The 21,629-nt window shown below is 43.9% G+C and overlaps 1 protein-coding gene across 1 annotated transcript in view; it reads right to left on the minus strand.

Annotated features, from left to right (window-relative positions):
- Nucleotides 1–7,750: 7,750 nt before the first annotated feature.
- ILDR2 (immunoglobulin like domain containing receptor 2) overlaps nucleotides 7,751–21,629 on the minus strand; it is a 66,133-nt gene continuing 52,254 nt past the window's right edge. The window contains exons 7-10 of the mRNA XM_004385771.1: nucleotides 16,285–16,398; nucleotides 11,732–11,936; nucleotides 9,715–10,375; nucleotides 7,751–8,371 (exon numbers count right to left, since the gene is read on the minus strand). Coding sequence (XP_004385828.1) covers nucleotides 8,336–8,371; nucleotides 9,715–10,375; nucleotides 11,732–11,936; nucleotides 16,285–16,398 — 1,016 coding nt within the window. The 3' untranslated portion in view covers nucleotides 7,751–8,335. The remainder of the gene's footprint in view (nucleotides 8,372–9,714; nucleotides 10,376–11,731; nucleotides 11,937–16,284; nucleotides 16,399–21,629) is intronic.

Raw genomic sequence — 21,629 nt, forward strand, 5'->3', positions numbered from 1 at the left:
CACTAATGGCATAGTGGTTAAGAGCTACAGCTGCTAACCAAAAGGTTGGCAGTTCGAATCCACCAGGTGCTCCTTGGAAACCCTATGGAGCAGTTCTACCCTGTCCTATAGGGTTGCTATGAGTCAGAGTTAAGACTCAAAGGCAGTGGGTTTGGTTTTTGGTTTTTTACAGTAACTATTATAGCATAGACAATCCTGCAACAATAGTATTGACAAAGAGTAATTTATGAATGGATACATAGGTAGATGGGTATGCCAAGAGGTGTGGGAGGGTGTGAGGGAAAACACCCACCTGCAGATAGAGGCTTGGTGATGGATATTTCTAAATACATGACTGCAGGTGGTCCTCCTATATTAATACAGACAATAGAGCACACAAGGGGCACAATCAGGGAAACCTCTTAGATATAACCAAACACTCATGGAATGAAGTTCCTAGGCTCAAAGACAAAGGACCATAGACTCTGGGGACATCTATGTTAATTGGTCCAACATAACTCATAAAGACAATGTTCTGCATCCTACTTTAGTGAGTAGCATCTGGGGTCTTAAAAGCTATCAAGTGGCCATTAAGATACAACTATTGGTCTCTTAACACCTGGAGGAAAGGAAAGTAAAGAAAACCAAAGACTCAAGGAAGAAATTAGTCCAAAGGACTAATGGACCATGTGAACCAAAGCCTACATAACCCCGAGACCAGAAGAACTAGATGGTGCCCAGCTGCCACTACCTACTGCTCTGACTGGGATCACAACACACGGTCCTGGACAGAGCAGGAGAAAAACTGTAAAACAAAAAATCAAATTCACAAAAAAGGCCAGACTTACCAGTCTGACAGAGACTGCAGAAACTGCCAAGACTATGGCCCTAAGACACCCTTATGACCTAGAACTGAAGCCATTCCTGGAGACTACCTTCCAGCCAAATAACAGAAGCCCATAAAATAAACAATGGGTTCTTTAGAACCATCAATTATATGAGATCAAAAGAGCAATATTTGCCCAAAAGCAGAGATAAGAAGGCAGGAAGGGGTAGAAAATCAGACAAAAGGAAACGGGGAACCCAGGGCGGGAAGGGGGAGAGTGCTGACACATTGTGGGGAATGAAACCAAGGCCATGAAACACTTTATGTATAAACTATCAAACAGGAATCTAATTTGCTCTGTAAACTTTCACCTAATGCACAACTGGAGCCCTGGAGCTACACTGGTTAAGTGCTGGGTTACTAACAGAAAGGTCAGCAGTTCGAACCCATCAGCCACTCCGCGGGAGAAAGATGTGGCAGTCTGCTACCGTAAAGATACAGCCTTGGAAACCCTATAAGGCAGTTCTGCTCTGTCCTACAAGGTTGCTATGAGTCGGAATTGACTCGACGGCAATGGGAATGCACAATTTAAAAAAAGAACAAACCCTGAAAAACAAACAAAAAAACTAATAAAGAATCCTATCAACAGACCATCAAAAGAAAACTTACTTCAGAAAGCAGGAAAAAATATTTCAAAAGGAAGATATGAGATGTAGAAAGAGATGAAGAAAAACATGTAGGTGATTCTAAAAAACATTTCATAAATCAGTAACAGTATTTTACAGAGCTGAAAAACCAAGATAGAACTAAAGCAATGGGCAAAAGAGCAGAAAGTCCAGAAGAGGTTATCAGGGTTAAAATGTTTTAGGGTCTTTTTATCTTTAAATCTACATGGTAACATTTTCAAGTTAACTACTAAAAGAAAGAAATTCAGCCCAGTACCTCCAAGTAAGGATGTTCATTGGCAGGTTTTCCATTTAGCCAGAACCCCAAAATCTGACAGTCCCCTAAGAGGGCCTGGCCATCAGGAGAGGATTAATAGTTCCCTGAAGTACTTACTACATATTTTGCTAACAAAGGTTTTAAGTTACCTTCTCTTAACTATGGTGCTGTGGAATTTCTCAAATTTCTCTAGAACTTAACATGTCCTCCCATGAATAGCTTCCTTCCTTGTTTCTCCAAGTGTAATTTCTAGCAGGCAAATGTTTGTGCCCTTCTTGAAAATAAGCTAGGTACCATCACACTATCCAACCATCCTTCCTAATCCTCATCTTCTGAATGTGGAGACCAGTGAGAATGGCAACACAATTTATCCAGGCTGTGGCTTATTAAAGCCTGAAAAGACACACGTTATGCTCTTTCAGTACCTGCCTCCTGTATAATCCCACAGCATTTTATTCCTCTTATCACAGTACTTAAAACAATCTAAGCAGTCTGCATAGTGTACAATTCTTTTTCCTGCTGAGGTAATTTAAAGTCAGATCACGATTAACCACAGTGTATTAATTATGAGTTCTTGATAACCAACATAACTGAAAATGCTTTATTTATAGAGAGTTTAAAATATTACTACCACACACACAAAAAAAAAGGTCAAGAGTGATACAAAAATTCCAGTTTTGATGCCACAGACAAGGCACAGAAACTACTGGGAAGGTGACTCTCATGAAGCAGACATGTGACACCTTCTTTGTCCCATTGTTTCTTCTATTCTCTTGTTTATTCCCATATGGAAAATTCTCAAGATGTAGTGTCTAATACCTTGGTTAATAAAGCAGCTTTTCTGTAAAGCCAAGGTAAGAGAAAAGTTGTGCCCCTTTTAGCTTTCCAGAAGAAATAGGTCAGCCCACACTTAACTTGTGTCCAGACCCACCAAGAAATTCTAACAAAACTTTTAGCTAAACTTCTGAATTTTTCTCCTTCCCACCTTCCTTGTCTCTGCCTATATCTGGCCCCTCTTAGTTTTACCCAACATTCCAAAATGTAGTAAAGATGCCAGGTATTTCACTTCTAAGTAGGTCCCCACCCCCCCACCCCCAAAATTCTAAGCCCCAATGAAATTTGTAATTTAGCTAAACAAATTCTGTTCAAAAAGGATTCCAAATCTGAAGCATACTTTTTTCAAAGACTTTTTCCTTCACAGTGTTGTTGCTGTGTGCCATTGAGTGAATTCCGACTCACAGTGACCCTACAGGACAGAGTAGAACTGCCCCATAGGGTTTCCAAGACTGTAATCTTTGTGGAAGCAGACTGGCACATCTTTCTCCTTCACATACAGCTAATGAAAATAAAACTCTCCTTGAGCAAAGCTGACTCCTTCTTCACATTTGAGGAATGGTGCTTGGTTGCATGAACCAGCAACAGCATCTGTCTTCATAGCCTCATTCCACTGATGAAATATGAGTGAGCATCAAGTCCAAGACTGTTCCCACCAGATGCTTACCTCTGAAGAGAATTAGCTAGATGTCAGTCCCATCAATATTGTAGGAATTGGAAAGAACCCTAGACAGACACTAAGAAGGCCTGGCTCTGTAATTTTAAAAGTCAGCTGACAATAGGCAAATCACTTAGCCTTTTTCAACCTCAGTTTTACATTCTAGTATAATGGGACCACAACATCCACCCTATCAATATCACAGGGGTTGTTATGAGGATGAGACAATGCACGTTAAAGGGATCTGTAAACAGTAATACATCATAAAAATAATACAAATATTATTATTATTAACCTTCTTATCACTCAGGTAGTGCTAAAATTCAGGCTGCTGTTTAAAGTAGCTCAACATAATCCTTGCTCCACTCTGATGTTAAAAGTCCCTTACTTTGAGCTTCATTGATCAGCTTCCCAGGCGGTTAGGAGGTAGGATCCTGGCAGAAACAAAACAAAACAAAACAACAAAACTAGGCACTTTTTTCTCCTAGGATTTTAAGTACTTGGGCCCCTGTCTTAGTGACTTCGGATTTCAACACTCTACAAACCAATTCCAAACTCCTGCAAGATTCTGGGTGCACTCAAATCTGATTTGGGAAGAATACATAGTGTAGATTTTGTTATTTTATTATAGATTTTATTATTCTGGCCCACCACACTCTAGGTTTTAAGGTGGAAGTGGGTATTGACTAGCCTGGCTGATAATTTGAATGCTTTAAAAAAAAAAGTCACTTATTTTGCCATTTCCCTAATAGCTTTCTTTCTATTTATGATCTACTTTTGGTCAGAATGGCATCAAGGGAATGAGAAAATTACCTGTAATTCTTGTTTTCTAATCTGATTGTTACAACAGATCACTAATGTGGGAATGGAAACATCCAGAACAGGCTCCTGGGGGCATGCTCCTAACTCTCCTTTCTGTCTTACATAGTTCTACCACTGAACCCTAGGGAGCCAGTCACCAGTGTCACAGCCAGACTACTGGGTGCCTCACCACTGCCAGCCCCAACGGAGTGAGACAGGCCTCACCAGGACATCTGAATAAAAACATTCCAAAGCCCAGGACCAGCTGTTTGGGATACACCAGAGGTACAATCGGTGCATTTCCCAAATGCATCTGATCATGGGACTCCCCTGAAATGCATGTTGAAAGTACAAATCCTAGTCCCAGACCCACACAACCAATCTCCAAGGCAGGGCCCAACAATACATTTTTAACTACAGCAGTCAAGAAATTGTCATGGCTAGGCAATTTTGGGAACCAGCTGATCCAGCAGGAAAGATCTACAGGCTGGGAGTCTAAAGACCTAATTAGGTTGTGACCTCACAAATGGCAGTGATGGTTTTCTATCTATAAAATAAGGTGGGAGGGGATTACAATAACATCTGTTACTTCAGTCTCTCTCCAAGGCTGCCTAAGGTCTAAGCAGATGACCTCTATGAAATATTTACAGCTGTGGCTAGGTGTGCTCAGCATGGAGTGACTCAGGCTTGAGTGGCAGTGCCTTCCAATCCCCAGTGTGCACAGTACAGTCCTGCAGCGGGCACAGAGGGAGGCTCATGAAAAGGGACATAAGAGAAAGGCCCATCATCTCCACCATCATCCCCTCACTGCCCTAGGTCAGTGAAGGTGGGCAGCCAACACTCAAACTGCAGAACGGAGGTCCTGGAGAAGCAAATGCAGAGGTTCCCGGTGAGCGTGCTTGGGTGGAACAGCTGACATGTACAATGAACAATGTCCCCAACTTTCTAATGAGTCTGCTCACAGCCTAAAGAAACAGCTCATCTACCAGGGGACACCTCCTTCCACCCACATCCAGCCTCCCTCCTCCAGCACGTCCCTGACTCAGCTGTGACTCACAGGCAAACACAGCAGCTCATGCATCATCCTTTGGGGCCCTCTGCCTCTCGCCCCTCCACATCCTAATTCACCTCTTTTAAGTTTAGATTTTCAACTACTGACTTTTCAGATCACTGAGCATCTCTTTAAATGTGATAGATGCATGCACACACACACACACACACACACACACACACACACACACACACACACACACACACACACCATCTAGGTATCAAAATATTCCCATTTAAATTAAAAAACCCTTAATTCTCTGGGTTTACTGTAGCTTATCTGTAGCACTATTTCATATCACATGTATAAAATCTCCTAATTCTTTCTTGGGCATGTCTTATTTCCCCTGTTAAATTGCAGGATCCCAGTGGGCAGTGGCCATGCCTTATACAAGACTTACTCTGTACCCCAATAAAACCTAGGAAGGAAGCTAATGTGTGTAGCTTCCTATGCAGGACACACTGTTTAGGGGAGAACAAAGGGTCATGTAGAAAAATGGTAGGGGTACCAATGATGGCCAGCTTTGCCTTTACTTTTCTGTTCAGCCTGTCTCCTGTCCACTTACCCATAAATGACTGTTTTCTCTCTCAATGGAAGTCCTGGAAATCTGAGTGATTTATGCAGCCCTACAGAGGCCAGCCTGGCCAACCCCAGGTTATTCCAGTAGCCTGTTACTGTCTTTGTATTTTTATTGTCTGTCTGTAGTTCTGTTGTCTCTGGAATTGCAGGTTTCCAATTATAATAGCTCTTTCCCATTGCTCCCCTCAATCTTCACCAAGATCATACATGCCCCCTGCTAACAAGAACAATATTTTTGGTCTCTGCAGCTGGTGCTATGGGGCTCTTTGGTGGTGAGAAGCCTGACACAGTGCTCAATTTAAAGATAATAGCTACTGCAGCTACCCAACATTCTCCAAAGTCGCCTGAGCAAGTAGAAATCTAAAGCTGGTGACTAAGAAATGGTGTTTTTATCATTTTTCCCATCTGAAATGCGGTCCAAACAAACAGACTAGACCTAAGCTTTCGGAAGCCAAAGAGACCAGCAAGTCTAAAACTCAGCACCAGGGTTATGGCTTGTGTCTTCCAGCCCTTGGGAGTGCCAGCACTGGACTTAACTGTCTTCCTGGTTTCTCTGAGACAGGCCAAAACCACTGCTAACTCCTTTGATAGGGCACTCTCCCAGCAATGATACCTACTCATCCCTTCTGATCCTCACCCAGCCTCTTCTTTATTTCATTCCACATGTAGGACCTTTTTGGAAATGCCATGAAGTATAATGCATACTAGTGGAATAGTACTCTGAGAATAGGGCCTACATCCAGTCAGGTGGTTCTGGAGAAGACCAAGTATATACTGAAGAAGAAACCTGCTCCAGAGTTTGTCCATGGATCCACAGACAGGGAATGGACCAATGCTGGGAGTAGGGGATAGCAAGGTTGAGCATCACTGTCCTCCAGTGATTTAACCTAACCATGTGTCCATCATAATAGTGTGGGTGGAAAGCTTTAACAAAAGTCCGTCAAAGAAAGTGGAGGCTGTAAGACACCCAGGATTGGATGGAGTCAGGGATTCAGGGCTGAATGCTGAGACAAGAAGGGAAAGCCAGTTTTGTCCTAGAAGGGAAATGAACATATGAGTGCACCAAATTCTCATGCCTCGAACGGGAATCAACAAACCGGGCTGGGCTCAGCTAGGTAGTTCTGTTCATCTCTGTGATCAGCTGAGTTGACAGGCTATCAATTAGTGTGAAAAAGGTAACTGGGCTTTTTTCTCTCATTATGCAGTAGGATAGGCTTGTTCACCTGGCGGTGGTTGCAATGTTCCCAAGAGCAGCAAGAGATGACACGCTCCATGCCCAGGAACTTTTCAAGTCTCTGCTTATGTCACATTTGCCATTGTTCCTTTGACCAAATCAAGTCACATGGCCAGCCCCAGATTCAAAGGGCAGAGAAACAGACTCTACCTCTTCATGGGAAGTTCTGGAAGAGTTTGTATAGATTTTCATTTTTGCAATCTACACAAATTACGAAGTCCAGAGAGATCTAGCTTTGGGATTTAGGAAAAATTTATTATTTAGGCAAGGGTAGGGGTGGAGAGTGCTCCTTCCTGAGAAAGCAGTATCTTTTAAGTCTCAAAAAGTACCTAGAGGGGCTACCTGGTCAGGCCAACAGATGTAAGCTCCACAACCTTGGTATCCTGGAGTGGCAGAACTGGAATAGCAGAAACAACCCACAGTAAATGAAGCACAAGAGTGGTGCTTGTAGGAAATATGGCCCACATTCAAAATATAGTAAGACCATGTTATTTTCTTCTTAAATTCTTTCTCATTCTTCTCTATCTTGCATTACTGCTTTCTTCTCTTTTTTTCTCCCTCTTCCCTTTCATATGTCTATTTTAAGAATTTATCAAAAGGCACCTGATAACATCCTAATCAGAGTACAGAGGGAGAGTGGTACCAACCATGGGAAGTCCAGGAGAGTGGACAAAGAGAGGAGAGCCCTTAATGGCCAAGACTCAGATGTTGACCTTTATAGCAAAAAGAGAAAAATCAGTTTAGGTTCTCAGAATGAAAAAATAAATACCACTTAGATGGCTTTTCAAAAAGGTATACTCATTTTGTCTCAGCCACTTGAGAACTGTCATTCAGAACAACAAATCAAAGTCATTTCTGTGACTGTCCAGCAGGTCACTGTCACTGAGCTCAACAAAGGTCTTCTGATTTTAGTATAACAACAGTCATTGACTGGGAAGTCATGGGGATAAAAGGTATATTTTGCCTTGAAGCAATCTTTCATTATCACCAGGTCTTCTTCTAATAGTAGTAATAAATTCTTCTGTCTCTGAGCACAGCACAGGAGGTATGGAAAAGCATACTGTAGGCACAAGCAGTCCAAATTAGCAGTCCAGAGCTAACTCCCTTTTGGAATAGAAAAAAGAATTCTGGTTCAGCTAAGCACAGAGATTGGGCAGGATAAACTCTGTGAGTGAGAAACTGTATGTGGGAATATTCTCACACTGAGGTTGTTTTCTTGATAAATTTCCCAAACTAGTCTAATGGACACTGAGCTTTGGAATCAGCCTCCCTTAAAGGCTGCTTCCCATCCCTTGCCAAAGCAGATGATCAACAAATCTTCCAGTGGTGGCCAGAGATGGTTCCGGGCCTGCTAGCTCTTGGGTTTGTGTCCTGTTCCTGTAGTCTTCTTCTGATTTCTAGTCATCCACAGAGATGTCTTGAAAACAAACATCAGACCACAAGGGACATCCTGGTTGGAAAGTCACTCTGAGGAAGAGCAGAAAGAGCCCAACATTAAACCACAGGCTGGTTAAAGAAAGCAACCTACACAATAGATGGTTCACTGGGCACAGTCCATAACCTGTTCAGAGCCTAGTACACTCCAACTCTTAGGAAATTTCATTAGGTTTTTGGTTATTATTAAATAAGCCTCAATTGGTGCTGAAGTCAACATAAATCTGATAGAACTTGGTTCCATGGTCACAGAATAACTACCCACTCCCTTAGGGATAACAACAACATTTGCAATTCCACAGGCAGCAAGTGTGGATGGCACACCATAAATCTACTCTCACTCAAATCACTTGAAAATTCCTTTCCTAATCATAGTACCTCAGTCATGGCAATTTTCTATTTAAAGAACAACGAAAAACTCTCAATTGTTTTGGAGGGATAAATAATAATGGCAAAATCTTTTTCTATTCATGTTCCTTCCCCTCATATCACAATGAGGAAAATGTCTAGCTTGGAATCATGAAAGAAAAAAAAAAGGAGAGGCTGGGTAACAAGGAGGAGGCAGAAGCACTTGTGATTGGAGAGTAGCCTCCAACACACAGGGGTCAGAGACACTTTGGCAGACTGCAGTGGACATCTGTGACTATCCCTCAACATTTCTCTGGGGTCCAGAGCTCACATTTGGGGGCAGAAGGATGGAGTGGGCTGCCCTTGGCATTTGGAAGAAAGCAATGAGGTTTATATAATGACGCTTACAAAACAATTAACTGGGCAGGGACCAAAAGATTTCCTTCACATATGCAGGGTACAGTACACAGTTTACACTCAATACAAGTGTCAAAGGAGGAAAGAAGTGAGCAGCCCTTCATAGTAGCAGTGGCTCCTAACCTCTGGGTTGTGGACTCTTGGGAATTTGATGCAAGTTACAAACTCTCACCCCAACAGGAAATGCACATATAACATGCATAGAATATTTGCACAGACCTCAGAAGCCCAGCAAAAGGCCTTCAGTGGTGATAGTACCTAGAATCCCCGATGCAAGGAATAACAAATGCTTTTTAAAGCTCGTCTTCATCTAATATTCTCTGTAAAATCATCTATATACCTTACATCTACTTTCTGCCCCCTTTTCAACTCTACGGGGTCCCATGCTTACTTATTTCACCTAACCCTAGATATGATGAGGTTGGAAACAACCTCCATAGACAAATTCTCCCAAAGCACAATGCCCAGCCCCCTGAGCGGGGCATCTCTGGGCCCCCCTACCCTGCTCTCCCTCGTCATCCCTTCCCCAGCCCCCTGCCCTGCCGGCGGCGACCCTGCCTGGTCTTCCCCCCTCAGCCCACTCGGAGGAGCAGCGCCAGACACGGCCTCACAGTTTTCTTGGCGGGTTCCTTTTTCCTCCTCTTCTCTGAGTTGCTGTGGTAGGGCAGGTCGCGGTTGCGGTAAGACGGGCCCCGGCTCAGCTCGCGCTCGCTGTAGGGCGGCAGCGCGTCGTCGGGCGCGTCGTCGTCCTCGTCGGCCTGCGGCGCGCCCGCCGCCTTGTAGGTGGACGGCGGCGACCAGGCGTAGTAGGAGGCGCTGCGCTGGCTAAGCTGCGTGCTCAGCTTGGATGGCGTCTCGAGGCTGCCCCCGCGGCTGGGGCGCTCCAGGACGCTGCTCAAGTAAGAGTGGTCGTACTTGGGCGCCAGGCTTGGCGTGCGGCTCACCAGGCGCGGCAGGTGCGCGTCGTCGGCCGGCCGCCGGCGCGGGGGGCTGTGGGCCCAGCCGCGCTCCGCGTCCGTCAGGGGCTCGCGGCTGCGGCTCCTCTTGCCGTAGTACTCCTCCAGGGAGCCGTCCTGGTAGAAGCCGCCGAGAGCCCGGGCCTCGGCGGGGTCGAAGCGGCTCCCACCCCGGGCTTCGTGGCTGTTGCCGTCGGGCCTGCGGGGCCGCTGGCCGTAGGAGTCAGCGAAGGCCGCCAGCTCGTCCATGGACACGGCCGGCACCCCTGTGGCAAAGTTCTTCCGAGACAACATCTCGGATTTGGAGCGCTGCTGGCTGTGGGCAGAGGAGTCATCGGTCAGTGGACCAGTTAGTATGTGTGTAGGGAACATGTGCCAAGTGCGAGGCCGGGAGCTTGCGGCTGGGGTATAAGCAGATCCACCGTGTTCTGGGCCTGGGTTGGAAGACCTCGGTCGGAGCCACAGCTCTGCTGCTTGCTGCATGAAAAACCTTGGGCAAGTCACCACCTCACAGGCGCCATAATCTCGGTAAAGTGAGGGCAACAGCGACTACCTCATGAGTTTGTGCTAAGGATCAAGATCAGGTTGTGTGGATAAAGACACTTTGTGATCTATCACGTGCTGAAACACACCTGGGGCCTTCTTATCATTATGTCTCACTCCAACCACCCTCAAAGTTAGCATAGGTAGTGTGGCTTGCACTACAACCATGGCCCAAGGAGCCTCCGTAATAATTTGATGACAAACAGACGCCTTTTCCTCCCCTAAGAGCTAGGGACAACTTACTTCTGAGCTACCAGGCCAGAAGGCCCCCTGCAATTGGTAAATTCAAGAGAAGGGGATGTCCGCTGTGCTTGCAAAGAATAGGACAGGTGAGCCATGAAGGCGCTATTCAGTGGGGAAGTGGTCACAACAAAATTGGGTGCAAATCTTGGCCTTCCACATTCACTGGCTGTGTGACCCTAGGTACATTCCTTAGCATCTGTAAGTTTCAGTTTTTCCAACTTAAAATGGGGACATTAATAGTGCCTTGCGGGTCAGTAGAGGCTTGCATATTGGTGTGATGCTGAACAGGTTCCAGCAGGGTTGACACACTAGGAAGAAAGTCCTGGTGATCTACTTTAGAAAATCAGCCAATGAAAACCCTATGGATCACAATAGTCTGATCGTGTTGTGCATGGGACCGCCATGAGTTGGGGGCTACCTTGATGGCAGCTAACAACAACAATACTGCCCACCTTTTAGAGTTGCTATGAATTAAAAGCAACAGCATTAAGTGTTTGGCATTTTACCTTTCACATAATAAATGATCAAAAATGGTGGAGATGATGAATGACATTTTTTAGAGGCTATCAGATAAAATACATGGAAAGGGCAGGGAAATTTAACAAGGTTCCATAAGGGGTCTAGAGCACTCATTTCAAAGGGCCTTGGATGATTCCTTCCACACACGATGGCACAAGTGTACTCTTTCTTAATAAATGTGAGAAAAGGGTTTCAACAGCCCTTAGAGAAACGTGGCAAGATAACCTAGAATGGGAGAGATGATATCAGATACTAGCTGGTTGAGCCCTGGGGAAGCAGCCTCAGATCTGCCCTGCTTTCCTGTTCTTGTCCCACCACTTCCCTGCCACACTCAGCACCAGAGCTGCCCCTCCATGACCATCTTCACCTGTGCCTGAAGCTCTCCCGATCCTCCATGGCTGAGGGCCCCCGGCTTGCCCCACTGCTGCCTCCCATGACCCCTGACCAGTAGTCAGGATTGCTCTCCAAGTCTCCAGATACAGGGAGCTGCTTGTTTCGCATCTGATGGTAAGACTGGCGGAAATTGCTGTCGTCCTCATGCAGGGAGCTGAGTTCCGAGATGGTGTTGTTATCTGCAGAGACAAAACCAGGCATGACAGAGCTTTCTGTGTGTTAGACAGGAGATGCACTCTGTTAACGGTTGACCAGAGGCTCTAGAACACTCGTTCCTGAGGGCCTCAATCCTGTCCAGGGTGGGTTGTACACCTAACTAGTGCTGTTTGTGTTCTTAGCTCAGCAGGAACTGGCTCTAACGAGAGGCCTACATGCTTACAGAGAGGGAGGCTTTCTACATGCCCAGTTCTTGGAATGGGAGAATAATTGATATTGTTCCACCTAAGGCAGGCTTTCCAGAACTCAGGCTTTCTGCAGCTGGCCTCCTCCTGGAATATCATCATCCTTGTTCAAATGTTTTTGTTTTTTTTTTTCCCCTTCTTCTTATATAATGAGCCATGCTGATTCTAGGCATTTGAGCCAAAGGTGGCAAAAAGGGAAGACACAGATTACAGCATCTTCCCTACTGCTCACCCAGTCCCAGGATGCGGCCTTCATAGCCAGCAGTGCCCCACATTTTAGAGGTGCCTCATTCTGGCCTCCTTCAGCTGTGCCCCTCTCCACAGAGCAGGGAATCCATGGAGCCAAAGGGATGTGCTCCCCTGGTGCCCGTGCCCTCCAGCTGTCTAACCATGCTCACCCAGGAACCTGGAATATCCTGCCCAAATGGCACCAAATCTATTTTCAGGGTCTGGGTAGTCTTCTTCCCCTCCCCAAACAGTACCCCAGGAGTATGTGGCCATGGGGGCTTACAGCTGTTTGGGGAGTGGGAAGAAAAGGAGAATGGGCTGCACCTATGGCCTGTGGGTTTCCAATTGTACTCTTGCTCCAGTCCAAAAATGTAAGAAGTAGGCCTGGTCACAGCTGTCTGATTTCCTAAGGTGGCCTAAGTAGCTTTTTGCAAAAGCATTTGTGAACAAGGACCAGAATCAAAATCTGGAAAGGAAAAAAAAAGCTACTTATTTGTAGAACTCTGAAATGGATTGAATTAAATTTTACTTAAAAAATAAATCTAGTAAATCTATTTGCAGTGTAACGGAATCCATTTGTTTTCTAAAACCCTCTAGTTAGAACTTCAAAATATTATCAGAAGCAATATTTATGAGGCTTAAGGCCTGGGTGTTGAGCGAAAGGTAAGCAAAAATAAGATGTAGGAAGCACAGATGTGTGTCTCCGGTTTCCTATTTTTTCCCCTCCCTATCCCCAACAATCCTTGTAGGAACAGAGAAGTTTTGTTGGTTCCTCCCCACAGAGGGGAGGGAGCTCCCCTGCCTCCATGGTATAAACACAGCTTCCTAGTCCTGTTTCACCAGGGTGCAGGGTTTACCATGAATGCCCATTCAGTTTAATCATTGTGATCAGTTGGTTTTGAGTTATAAGAAGATACACCTTTTATTCCTCTTAAGGAGAATGGGCTTTTTATGCTTGCTCTAAAAGAAAATAACTCAGATTTAATGATTAATAGGAATCCTGGTGGCATAGTGGTTAAGAGCTATGGCTGCTAACCAAAAGGCTGGCAATTCGAATCCACCAGGCGCTCCTTGGAAACCTTATGGGGAAGTTCTACTCTGTCCTATAGGGTCGCTATGAGTCAGAATCGACTCGACAGCAGTGGGTTTGGTCTGGTTTACTGATTAATAAAATCTAGAACCTTCCCTTTCTCATGATCCCAGTGAATTCCAATTTTCTGGGAACCATAGAGAAGAGAATTTAAAGATGCATAAAGTGAGATGATTGAAAAATAATGTTGTTGGCTCAGAACTTTCCTTGAACTTCAGAGAACACTTGACTTTTTGTTTCTCCAGACAGTGAGGGCTATCTCTGTTTCACCATTCATAATGACAGATTGTCCAGGCTGTACATTGCACTAAAATTTCTGCCAAGTTGAACATAAACAACAGCATCTCCCACTTCACAGACACCCAATAATGTAACTCTATGACAAGGGCAAGCACACTTTTTCTGTAAAGGGCCAGGTGGTAAATATTTTAGGCTATGCAAACTGTACTGCCACAACTACTCATAGTAAGAAAGCAGCCATAGACAATATTTAAATGAATGGCATGGCTGTGTTCCCATAAACAGCCATGTTTACATGGCTTCTGTTCCCTGATTATTATACTGCAAAGGTTGACTTATACCATCTCTAAGGTCCCCTTCGACTCTAAGATTCCATTACCTTATGACCAGCCAGCCCCTTGTGACCATTTTAATCAAGGTAGACAGGCAGGCTACATCACCTAAACCATTTTACAAACAGGAGGTGGGCCAGATTTGGCCAGGGAGCCATAGTTTGTTGACCCCTACTCTAGGACTTCCCAGATTAAAAACATCCTAAGAACAACCCCCCACTCATTTGCAAGGCAAATGAGGATCATAAATCTGTTGCTGAAGAGTCGATTCCAACTCATAGTGATCCTATAAGACAGAGTGGAACTGCCCCACAGAGTTTCCAAGGCTGTAGTCTTTACGGAAGCAGACTGCCACGTCTTTTTCCCCTAGAGTGACTAGTGGGTTCAAACTGCCAACCTTTCGGTTAGCCACTGAGCACTTAACCACTGCACCACCAAGGTTCCTAATGAAGATCATACTAGCTAGCAAATTCATGAGCCTTGGCCCGAGATTCCAAATTTTTACAGAATCTATTACTCCCCTGCTCAAAGCTGAAGCTGTGAAATCCATTTTATAATGAGACTGTTAAGACTAGCCCACTTCCATGATTCACCCAGAGTTTACTCTGCTCTTCAGGAATAGAACGTCTCAAATGAACTATATTTCTACTTCATTGTATCCATTTATTGTAATGTCAATCTGCAGGTTATAGGAGATCAGGGTTCCAGTTCTGGTACTGGCACTGAGTACTTGTACTGGTTACTTTCCCTCTCTGCCTCAGTTTCCTCCTCTGCAACAAAAGGGAGGTGGCTTCAATGATTTCAGAGTCCCTTGGCTAGTATTCTAAAGTTCTATGAGCTCAAAGGTTGTGGTCTCTGAACAGAATTGCTGCTGCAGCCATGGAGCCCTCTACAGTTTGCTCAAAAGTCTCTTGTGTAAAGAGCACAGGACTGAGAGTCTGGGTTCTAATCTTGATTCTGTCACTTCATCTCTGGGCTGCTATTCCCTAATTTTTACACTGCAAAGGTTGGCTTAGACCATCTTTAAAGTCCCCTTTGACTCTAAGATTCCGTTACCTTACGACCAGCCAGCCCCTGGTGACCATTTTAATCAAGGTACATAGACAGGCTACATCACCTAAACCAGAATCCATCCTTTAGCTTTAACTTCTCCAAGTGGTAAGACTCTGAGAGTCCTTCTGCATTGCTCCTTCACCCTGATCATTATCTCTATCCCTGGCCCCTTACAGGGATCCATGACAACACTGTTACAATTTGCTTGTCAAGTTCAGTGATGTCTGCATTCCTGACATTCCAATCTGGAGATGGTCTTTTTATAGTCAGTGAGGTGGGAGGATGCAGCAATGGATACAACTCAGACAGGATGGATATAGAATTGCAAACTGGGTGGAATATGTTGTCCTTAATCTGAATAAAGCTCCTCTAGACTGGGACTGTTTCCCCAACAATTCCATCAAGTCTCTCGTTGGTTCCAAGGCAAGGAGTGTTCAAAGAGACACATAGTGACCTCACTCTCATGCCTGCCAGCACCCTCTCCTAATTAGCCTTTCCATGTCAGACCTGCCTTGTGCTGTGTCTCATCATAGACGGTAATTTGGAATCCACCTAGAAGAATGAGCCATGTCAGCTGCAGAGTCTCCAAGGGCTGTGAGTGAGTTAGGGTTTGGGGCCCTGCCACCTACAGACTTAGCAATTAAACAGGTCTTTTGAAAAGACAGGCAGCCCTCTTGCTTTCCCCTCGGTCTCTGCTACTGGGCACCTCAGAAGAATAATGTTGGCTTCTTCTGCACCAGATTTATTGGCAGACTTGCTCTTTCACTTTCATACAGACCTCCATGCAATGAATTGACAGCTGAATTGCTCAATGCTAAGGGCCTTCACACTGGCAAGAACTGATACTTAAGCTTCCACATATTAATTCAATGGTTTGAATATACTTTAAAGGAGGTAGAAGGGAAGATGATTTTAATAAAATATTTCAAACCCTAGGATTGTATAACCCCAGCAATACTGACTGCCAGTGGAGAGACATAACATAAACCAAGATGGTGCATGACTGCACTACCTTCATACCAGAAGGATTTTTCCTTCCCTCTGCATACTCAGAGCCACCAGCTACCTCTGCTAATTCTGACTCTGCAAGCTTCGTGCTGCCCAACTTTGGTGACCTCCAAGTCCCTTTCATCTTCTAACTACGGAATGATACACAGATCACAGAAAACTAACAGATGCTCACATCTGCCTCTCATCCTTCTGGCTGGATCAAACTGAGCCAGCTCCTTCTCGACATAGTACAGGACCTTCATGGAATCTCTCTCTTTGTCTGCTTGGATCCGGTAGCCTTTGCGAACTGTTGAGAAAAGAACCAGAAGGTGAGCTGAGAAAGGAAAATATCAGGAGAAGAATGCCACCATTCATTTTACAACATAAGAAATGTGGCTCCCAATCATAACAAATTTTTTTTTAATCACCCAGGCATAATATTCTACATACATATAATACCATATCTGAGACCCCTTTAGCAGATGGTACCATTGGAATGGAGGACGAGCACCGGGTCAACAACAAAATGCCATTACAGTATATTTCTAGTCATTTGTTAACTTCTGCTTCCTATCTTTTGATTTCCTACAACTCTACTTAAAGCTCATCTTCTCAAAGCTTTTGAGTTCCACTGGGGGAGTAAACTCACAGTGAAAAAACACCATTTTCTAGATTGAAGATACATGCCATTGTATATTCTATGAGGATCACACCTTCACTTGGTGGGAGAACATTTGGTTGTGACTTTGAAACAGATGCCCAAACATTAGGGACCTTGACAAAAGTGGCCTGAAAGGCTCCATCTGCCTAGGAGACAGTACAACAAATCCTTAAACTGGGTGATATATAATAGCTAATATTAGATTATAGACTATATACACAGTAGTACAAGGAAAGATGCAAAATAGGTGATTTCCAATCATGGTTCCATTTTATTTCATTAGCATTTTTCTTTTAGAAAAGGGAGTACCATATTTAGGACATGATTAATTCAACTTGCTCCTGTGTGGTCACAAGCAGGTGTTATTTTCAAGATTTAAAAAAAAAAAGCTAAATTAAAGCATGAGAGATAATACCATCTCCTACATCCCAACCACTCATATTGTCAGGGACAAAGGCTGTTTAAACTCCATAGCACTTAAATATCAGCTGAACTCAATCCCAGCCCCTTGGGTGATCAGACATAGGCAGGCGCAATGCACAGATAAGAGAAAAAGAGAAGGAAATGAAGGGGATGGGGACAGAGTATTCAAGGTAATAGACAACATATATTGGGCATCGAAAATGTGCTAGGTCATGCTAAATGCTTAACATAGACATTTGCTCTTCACACTTAAGGAAGCTACCATTATTAGCCACATTTTATGGTTGAGAAAACTTTGGCTCAGAGGGGCTTAAGAACTTGTCTAACTTGCCAAGGTATAACTGGCAGTGCTGGGGTTAGAACCAGGTAATCTAACTGAAGCTTAATCCCATTAGCCCATCTCGCTCCTTTGGAGTCTAGGATGAGAGGCAGTAAAGAGAGGTAGAAGGGGAAGACGAGAAAGCAAATTCCAAGTGGGAAATACTCTTTATCTATCCCGTGGGTTGTATGGTCTGCTGTGGAGTCCCTGGGTGGTACACTCAAATTGGCTGTAACCAAAGGGTTGGAGGTTAGAGTCCACCCAGAGGCACCTCAAAAGAAAAGCCTGGAAGTCTACTTCCAAAAAACAGCCCTTGAAAACCCTATGGAGCCGTTTTACCCTGATACACGTGGGGTTGCCATGAGTTGGAGTCGACTTGACAGCAGCTGGTATGGTCTGCTGCATAGTCCTCTCCTGGCCTGTCAGCACTGTACAATGGGATGGAAGCAAGCAATCCAGTCCTAACACTCCCTGTTCCCAAAGTGGGGCAGATTCCATAAGGGAACTTTCATGTGCTTGGAGAAAACCCTGCATTCTACTCTCTGGTCATGCTGCCCACACACATAAGCTATTTACAATGAAGATTAAAATATAAAATTCCACAGCACTCTAATCACAGCCCAGGCACTGAAGACAGAGAAGGACGCCTACACACCCGTTTGCAGGTGCACTCAATTTCTACATGAGAACGTGCTGGGCAGCTCATATTCATCTGAAATTGTGGAATTACTTAATTTAATAAAATCTCAGCACATGGTTTTTACTGGCACCTTCACCAGAGGTTAGATCCATCATCCTTGTGTAGAAGCAATTATTAGCAGAAATGATTTTATTTATCAAGCTACACACCATTGCATCTCTGCAGAGCCGTTTACAGAGTGGTACAGACAGTTCAATTAAAATGCAATTATCCCATAGAACTGCTATGTCGGTTGTGAGGCAGTTATGTCTGATGGATGAGACAGAGCTGGGAAATGGGGAACTGGGTATCTTTTGGCATGCCAACACTGGTTTATTGAGGGACTTTCAATAAGTAATGACCAATCTAGGACTCAGTTTTTATGTTTATAAAATGCAACTAATACTATACACCCTTTTATCTCTTAAGAGTCCGATGAAGACCAAATCAGTGGAGCACTTTGAGTTCTAATTATTTGGTGCAGCACAAATGTCACCTCATCCATAAAGCTTTCTTGGATTCTCATAGCTAGACAAGTTCTCTCTCTCTCCCCGCTTCCTCCCTTCTTTCTCCTCTAATTTACAAATCATTTACTTTGTACTTTTATTGTAGTTTTCAATATATTCTAGTTTGTTTCAAGTTATGTGTATAAGTGTCAAATCTTCCCTATTAAAGATTGAGGAAAAAAACACCCTTAATCAATCTGGATTTCCAACTCATAGCAACCCTATAGGACAGAGTAGAACTGCCCTGTAGGGTTTCCAAGGAGCAGCTGGGGGGTTCGAACTGCCGACCTTTTGGTTAGCAGTTGGGCTCTTAACCACTGTGCCACAGGGCTCCCCCATGTGCCTAGGGCAGTGCTTTTACTCAGAGTTGGCTCTTACTAAATGTTTGCTGAACTGAATTGCTGCCAGCTGGGGATGGGGATGGGGTCAGCAGTTTCTTTGGGAAAAATATTCTCAGTAGTTTCCCACTCTAGGCTGTAAACTTCCTGGGGACCTTCTCTGTTCACCTCTGTGTCCCCAGCACCTAGCATAGTACCTGGCACATTGTAGACACTCAATACATGTGTGTTTGTATGAATGAATGAATGAATAAACGAGGAAAAACCATGAATGGAAACTATCTTATAAGGGATTACAAAGTATGGCAGATGAGGCCAGGTAGGTGGTTTGTTGGGGAATTTTGGCCAGGAAAAAGATGACTTGAGAGAGCAGCAAGATGCAGGTAAGTTTTGCAGTCATTATTGACAATGATTTTTTAAGTTAAGAAAACAAGCATGTTTGCAGGCAGTAGGGAAGGAGCCTATCCTACCTGCACCTGTGGCTTTATCTAGGTGTTCCTACTACATGAAGCACTGTTATGGTAATAAACATTCAGTAATACTGAGATGGAGAAACTCATATCAGTTAGAACAAGGCCAGGGGCCAACTGCAGAACAGACCATTAATTGCTCCTATGCAAGTTCAAATTGAAACTGAAGAAAATTAGAACAAGTCCACGAGAGCCAAAGTACAACCTTGAGTATATCCTACCTGAATTTAGAGACCATCTTACTCGTCTACACCAAGAAATTTGGAACACAGCTACCTGGCCAACCAACTGGAAGACATCCATATTTGTGCCCATTCCAAAGAAAGGTGATCCAACAGAATGTGGAAATTATTGAATAATATCATTAATGTCACATGCAAGTAAAATTTTGCTGTGATCCAACAGAATGCAGAAATTATTGAACAATATCATTAATATCACACACAAGTAAAATTTTGCTAAAGAATTCAAAAATGGTTACAGCAGTACATTGACAGGGAACTGCCAGAAATTCAAACTGGATTCAGAAGAAGATGTGGAACAAGGGATATTATTGCTGATGTCAGATGGAGCTTGGCTGAAAGCAGAGAATACAAGAAAGATGTTTACCCATGTTTTATTGATTATACAAAGGCATTCGACTATGTGGATCACAACAAATTATGGATAACATTGCAAAGAATGGGAATTTCAGAACATTTAATTGTACTCATGAGGAACCCGTATATAGACCAAGAGGCAGTCATTTGAACAAAACAAGGGGATACTAAGTGGTTTAAAATCAGGAAAGGTGTGTGTCAAGGTTGTATCCTTTCACCATACTTATTCAATCTGTATGCTGAGCAAATAATACAAGAAGCTAGACTATATGAAGAAGAATGTGACATCAGGATTGGAGCAAGACTCATTAACAGTCTGTGATATGCAGATGACACAACCTTGCTTGCTGAAAGCAAAGAGGACTTGAAGCACTTATTGATGAAGATCAAAGACGACAGCCTTCAGTATGGATGACACCTCAACATAACACAAAAATCCTCACAACTGGACCAATAAGCAACATCATGAGAAACAAAAGATTGAAGCTGTCAAGGATTTCATTTTACTTGGATCTGCAATCAATGCCCATAGAAGCAGCAGTCAAGAAATCAAAGGATGCATTGCATTGGGCAAATCTGCTGCAAAAGACTTCTTTAATGGTTAAAAAGCAAAGATGTCACTTTGAGGACTAAGGTGCACTTGACCCAAGCCATGGTGTTTTCAGTCGCCTCATATGCATGTGAAGATGGACAATGAATAAGGAAAACCAAAGAATAATTGAATTATGGTGTTGGCAAAGAATATTAAGTATACCATGGACTGCCAGAAGAATGAACAAATCTGTCTTGGAAGAAATACAGCCAGAATGCTCCTTAGAAGCAAGGGTGGTGAGAGTTCATCTCAAGTACTTTGGACATATTATGAGGAGGGACCAGTCCCTGGAGAAGGACATCATGCTTGGTAAAGTAGAGGGTCAGTGAAAAAGAGGAAAACCCTCAACAAGATGGACTGACACAGTGGCTGCAACAATGGGCTCAAACACAGCAATGATTATGAGGATGGCGCAGGACTGGGCAGTGTTTTGTTCTGTTGTACACAGGGTCACTGTGAGTCGGAACTGACCTGACGGCACCTAGTACCAACAACAATACTGAGATAAAGGACGTGAGAGTGGGAGGCCTGTTGCTATATGGAACAATGTACCAGCTGTCCCCTGGTGGTTAGAGATGGCAGATACTGGGGGCAACAGCTGGAGGCCCCTTGATTAATTGCAACTTGGACTGCAGCTTAGATTGTTTTCTGTGTCATTATAACAAATTTACACTCCTCATTATGACACAGATTTGATTACATATGCATAAGTTGTCATGTCCTCAAAAAGTTACAGTAACTACAGCCTCAGAAGAAGATGGTAGTTTTGTCTCTTAATACTGGCATTATAAAGAGACTCCACTCTACCACTTTCAGCTGTGACTTCTCTCTCACATCAGGCCATAACTTCAGAGACCTAAATTCCTCTTATTTGTTAGACAGGAGGTAAAGTATTGATCTTTAGACTTCAGAGGTATTTTCCATTTGGTTTCAGTAGCTCAAAAGCTAGGC

Source organism: Trichechus manatus, unplaced genomic scaffold, assembly GCF_000243295.1.
Source record: "Trichechus manatus latirostris isolate Lorelei unplaced genomic scaffold, TriManLat1.0 scaffold00145, whole genome shotgun sequence".
NCBI classification, from domain to species: Eukaryota; Metazoa; Chordata; class Mammalia; order Sirenia; family Trichechidae; genus Trichechus; species Trichechus manatus.